This window comes from Ceratotherium simum, chromosome 8 (assembly GCF_057802395.1).
Source record: "Ceratotherium simum simum isolate JZ-2026a chromosome 8, ASM5780239v1, whole genome shotgun sequence".
NCBI classification, from domain to species: Eukaryota; Metazoa; Chordata; class Mammalia; order Perissodactyla; family Rhinocerotidae; genus Ceratotherium; species Ceratotherium simum.
In genome coordinates, this window is record NC_141907.1 from 79,249,074 (window position 1) to 79,254,908 (window position 5,835).

At 38.5% G+C, this 5,835-nt stretch overlaps 1 protein-coding gene across 2 annotated transcripts; it reads left to right on the top strand.

The window, feature by feature from the left end:
• Positions 1 to 4,286: 4,286 nt before the first annotated feature.
• PDHA2 (pyruvate dehydrogenase E1 subunit alpha 2) lies at positions 4,287 to 5,462 on the top strand. Of its 2 annotated transcripts, XM_087434735.1 has the most exons (2): positions 4,287 to 4,811; positions 4,893 to 5,462. In XM_087434735.1, exons 1-2 carry the CDS (start codon positions 4,287 to 4,289, stop codon positions 5,460 to 5,462), a joined length of 1,095 nt encoding a protein of 364 aa, XP_087290861.1. The 2 variants fall into 2 exon arrangements, with proteins under 2 accessions (XP_087290861.1, XP_004431039.2); XM_004430982.3 differs by having other exon boundaries at positions 4,287 to 5,462.
• Positions 5,463 to 5,835: the final 373 nt, after the last annotated feature.

The following is a 5,835-nucleotide window of genomic DNA, read 5'->3' on the forward strand; positions in this document are numbered from 1 at the left end:
TTCCTTCTAGGGGGCAGCAGTGCCCTGGAATTTTGCCAATATTCCTTTGTCTCTCTTTAAATTTAGTTCAGTGACTTCTTCTTAGATCAGGTCTTCTTCAAAGAAGCAAAGTCAAAGGAAATAATGGTGCTAATGATGTTATCAAATAGTGATATCAGAAAAAGGTAATAGTCTACCCAAAGTTGTTAGAAGGAAGAGTTGATGCAGGGCATTTATAAAGGAAATATCATAAAATGGTACAGTTAAGAGAAACTAATATATTACAAAAGACTGCACAGAGGAGAGAAGCCCTCATTTCACTGTTAAATACATAGACTTTATTTTTACTATCATACTTAATATATACTTTATTGCTATTAAAATCAAGGTTATTAGGGATAAATGTGTGCTTATTTAAAGAATAACTTTGAAATATAGGTTTTTAAGCACGAGAATTAAAATCTGCTGAACAAAACACTTTTCCAAGAGGTGTAAATAATAATTTTTGGAGAAAATGCAAATAGACCTAACTCTGACTTGGGCTTTCTTGAATTTGCTTTGATTTGTTAGAAATATGTATTGAATTAATGATTTTTATTTTGAATGGGATTAGGATTTTACAAAACAACTCAAAGTACTGAGAAGAAATTAGTTCACAACGCTTGACTTTGCTAGTCCCCTACTAGTTGAGACACTAGCCACAGCAAATCTTGACACCAGATTATACATGAATTTCTATTTCTTATCTCACCTGGCCACATTCAATTACAGCTCTCATTATAGGGAGCTTATTAAAATGTTTGGAAAGTTTTCTTTTACAGTTTTGTATTATGCTCTTTTTTATCGTTATCTGCTAGAACTTGGTCCTAAACTCTGGGACTAGGGGGTTGGATACTGTAGGCATGATGACTCAGAGGGCTGGTCATCCAGCAGGAGAAAGATGGTGGATCTATCAGTTACTACTAAAAATTAACCCATAACGTCTTTCCTTTCCTTACACCACTATTATCTAGGTGGAATGAGGAGGACTTTCACTTTACCTCTCCTTTGCAATCAAGTCTTCTCTTCACGCTAATTTGTCCTGAATTTTTATTTAATGATACTTCATAATTATGATGGGGGTGAGGAGAAGAAAACAAAATTGTTTGCCAAGGGCTTTGAACTGTTCTGAAATAACTTCACTTATTATAGCATTAGAGAGGAACCTTACTTGGTTGTCATTATTTTGCAGAATATATGGTACTGATATTTTCTCTTTCTCCAAGGGAGATAAAGTAATAGACCAAATGGGAAAAATTCTTCTCTGAGTTATATATAACTCAATTTTTTTCACCAAGTTCTTACTCATCACTCTTAATTGCCAAATCTTAGAGCTATGAAAAAAACACATTGCGACTAATCATATAATGAGATCTGATATTATTTATCTAGAATATATTCACTTTTTAACAGCTTTGTTTGCTTAACATTTGGTAAAAAAGTGCAATTATTACTGGAGGAATTTAAATATCCTTCAAACATACTGTTCTTTTTTTACATTTCCTTGTCATTATTTAAAAATATATTATATGCTATTGATGCAACGGGGGTGACACTTTTAAGATAAATTCAGAAATGCCTCTCTAGGATCAACCATTAGAAATGAAATGTGAAATTCTGTCACACTGACATGAATGACTGCCACTGTAATCACTGCCTCCTCTTTTATTAGGTTTTTTATTAATTAAAGGTAAAATCTACCATTGGCTTTATAAAAGTGCTCATCTGTTTTCCTTTGATTTCAAATAGATTAAAAGTGAGATTTGATGTTAATTAAAAACTTAGAATTTGTGAGGATTTTAATTGCAAACAACATTTCACTGGTGAGCATGTAGATGACTCTTGGTTCTGTTTGGTAATAAACATGTTATTGAACAATGACAAGACAAAAAAATAAATCATTTGAAGAAAGTACACCGTCATCAGCTCTACCGTCCACGCATGGCTTGAATCCTGTCTGGCTGCAGGCAGGGAAGAGAAGCTCAAAGTGCAGGATCTCCTCTGCGAGTTTTAAACTTTCACACTGACATCTGGAAATTTCACTTTTGTTTTGACAATGTGAAAGGGTTTAAGATCGTAACAATAAAAATGTTATTTCAAAAAATTGGTATTTCAAAAAATGTAGTTAAAAAAATTATCAGGACTAATCAATTTAATGGAAATACTTTGGCATCATATTCTGCAAATATGATTTTGTCAGTCTATCTTTAAGCTGAATTTAGGATGTATAGGGTAACTGATGTCCAAGAGGTGCCCAGAAGTTTCACATTTTATTATTTATTGTCTTAACCACAGCCTGTTGCAAAAAATGGCCATCTTATGTGGCAACCTGTAGCACTGATATTTTCCAATGAGAATCTTTGCATATTCTCCTCTGGCATGAATGGGGTTCAGCCTTGTCATACTGGGCTTTTAAGAGGAACTCTATCTTTGCAGCCCAGGGTTTATGTGACAAGATTAAATTGGCACACTTTACTGTACAACTCTTGTGTTCCTGGCAGTGCTAGCCTGGCTGATACCTCCGAGAGAAGGCTCAGCTGTCACTCAGTGACCCATTAACACTACTGTTCCATCCTGCAGTGTCATTTTTCTCATTCTCATGGAGATAATGCTCCCTGGAGACCTTCAATACCTGCAGGAATGAAAAAGAACAGCAGAGACAGGCTAACTATCAAAGAGCGAGCAAACAACACAGCCAGACCTCGAGTTCCAACAGCAGAATCTTAAACTGAGTGAAAAGATGAGGCCTATTGTGATGGCTGGGTGGGGAGGTGGGGGAGGATCGAGTTTTAAGAGAGATCATAACTTTTTAACAAGCTATTTTCTTCTTCCTGCCTGAATATCAAAAGAAGTGTCCAAAATAACACTTGCAACTAGATATAGAGAAAGCAGCTGCTTTGAACATGTCATAAGAGAAATGTGGGTAAAAATTTATTTATAAACAGGGATTTTATAGTATTTTATTTGTATGTTTATTTACAAACAGGCAATGGATATAAAACAGAATATGCATTAAGATGAATTGCTAATGATCTAAAAAGAACAAGATCCCTGGTTAGGATTGGCTAATTGGGGTACAAAATCACCTTCCTACTAAAAGCACAAACGAGGAAAATGATAAGCTATCCTTGTAACCCTAGCCCTCAGACTTCTTTTGTCCTATGACTAGACTATTACCAGCAGCTCAAGCAAACTCTATTGCTCTCTTTTAGTCCAAACTGTATATTGTTTAGTGGGTCACTTTATAAGAAGTTATGCTTCCTAATGTTTACTATATAAAGAGGTATTCTAAGAACATGCTTCTCGATTTCCCAGACTAAGACTGGTTCCATTTAGATTGATAAAAAAGCAAAAAACAAAGCCACCTGAATCTTGATGTTTTCTATGGAAATCTGTTGAAGATATTAAAAGAAAAGATAAAAAAAAGTAAATTAGTCAGAAAATAGGCATAAAACTGGACAGGATTCAGGATTATATGAAAGGGTAAAGGAAGGTGCCATAATCAAAAACTTGTTAGTTGTTATCACTATCTGTATCTCAGCCCTGCCTCCAATTTTCCCATGGAGGCAAAGCTTACTATTGGGTTTAGACTGTTATTCTCAGGCTGGGGTTTGCATACCATCATCGGCCTGGCCCCTCCCTCAGGTGACACAGGTGCTAGCAGCAATAGGATAAACGTGGCGTACGCTTCTGGAGCACCAACGTTTCTGTAAACATTATTTTGTTTTGTTGTTTTTAAAGTTAAATATTTAAACTACAAATAATTTTTTTACATTAAAATATATATTATACATTATAGAGTGGGGTAAACTATGCATACATATTAAAAAAAAACCGACTTTAAAGAAATATTGGTAAGAGTTTCTTTGGCCTAACCTCTCAGAACTCCCGTGTGCCTTAGGGACTCCGTTTGTTCTCTCCCGTTGACACACGTTGGAGAAGCGCTGCTGTAGCGTTCAGCCGGGAAAAGGGACAAGAGTATGAGGTTTTAGCAGTGATGATGGCGTTAATTTAGGATCAGGGTGTAGTTCAGCCAAGTCTTCCAGCAAAAGAAACAACCTGTGTTCTTAATTTTACAGCGGGAAGGCACCGTAAAGATCAATTGACGCAGACTGGCGGCCGGCGCCCAGCGGCCTGACGCGGCCTCTGTCGCCAACGCCACCGTTGTGGCGTCGCGCGTGTTGGGCCGGAAGGAGACGCAGAAAGAGAAGCGGGGACGCGCCGGCAGTTGGCCCGTGGAGAGGCGCCGCTGCCCCGGGCTTCGCTCCATGAAGAAGATGCTCGCTGCCGCCATCTCCCGCGTGTGGTCGGGAGTCGCCCAGAAGCCCGCTACCAGAGTGCTGGTGGCATCCTGTAACTATTCAAATGATGCTACACTTGAAATTAAGAGATGCGATCTTCACCGGTTGGAAGAGGGTCCGCCTGTCGCAGCAGTGCTCACCCGGGAGGATGGGCTTAAATACTACAGGATGATGCAGACTGTTCGCCGAATGGAACTGCAGGCAGATCAGCTGTATAAACAGAAGTTTATTCGTGGTTTCTGCCACTTGTGTGACGGTCAGGAAGCTTGCTATGTGGGCCTTAAGGCAGGGATAAATCCCACCGATCACATTATCACAGCCTATCGGGCTCACGGCTTATGCTATGCTTACGGACTTTCTGTCCAATCAATTCTTGCAGAGCTGACAGGAAGAAGAGGAGGTTGTGCTAAAGGAAAAGGAGGATCGATGCATATGTATACCAAGAACTTCTATGGGGGCAATGGCATTGTTGGCGCTCAGGGACCCCTGGGAGCTGGTATTGCTCTGGCCTGTAAATATAAGGGAAACGATGAGATCTGTTTGACTCTGTATGGGGATGGCGCTGCTAATCAGGGTCAGATATTTGAAGCTTACAATATGGCAGCTTTGTGGAAACTACCTTGTGTTTTCATCTGTGAGAATAACCGTTATGGAATGGGAACATCTGTTGAGAGAGCATCAGCCAGCACTGATTACTACAAGAGAGGGAATTTTATCCCTGGACTAAGGGTAGGTGGAATGGATGTTCTATGTGTTCGGGAGGCAACTAAGTTTGCAGCTGACTACTGTAGATCTGGAAAGGGGCCCATACTGATGGAGCTGCAGACATACCGTTACCACGGGCACAGTATGAGTGATCCTGGAATCAGTTATCGTACACGAGAGGAAATTCAGAACTTAAGAAGTAAGAGTGATCCTATCATGCTTCTCAAAGATAGAATGGTAAACAACAAGCTTGCCAGTATTGAAGAATTGAAGGAAATTGACATTGAAGTGAGGAAAGAAATTGATGATGCAGCCCAGTTTGCTACAACTGATCCTGAACCATCTTTGGAAGAATTAGGCCATCATGTCTACAGCAATAATCCACCTTTTGAGGTTCGTGGTGCAAATCAGTGGATCAAGTTTAAGTCCATAAGTTAAAGGAAGACTGTATGTCAATTATTTTTTGTCCTTCAAAGGAAAATTCATGGGTAACTTTAGGAAACTGTGTGACCAATTTTGTTAAGGAAGAATAAAACCCATAAAACAAAAGTCTTGTAAACTTTTATTAAAAGAATTTGAGAACATTAAAAGATTATTAAAAGAGATCATTGAAAGATGTACATTCAATGGAGAGGGATATTACATTCAATTGTATGCTGTTGCATTAAAAGATACTATACAGTTAATCATTTAGTGTTGTTAAAAGATAAACTGAGCTACATTAAAACTTTCAAAAGTTTATTTGAGCATACAATCAGTGTCAAACTGAAGGTGGTTAGGAGTGCTCCACCAACAGGAGCTAGGGGAGAGG

Excerpts from the sequence above, each read along its gene's own strand:
- PDHA2 (XM_004430982.3), top strand. The coding sequence starts at position 4,287 with ATGAAGAAGATGCTCGCTGCCGCCATCTCCCGCGTGTGGTCGGGAGTC.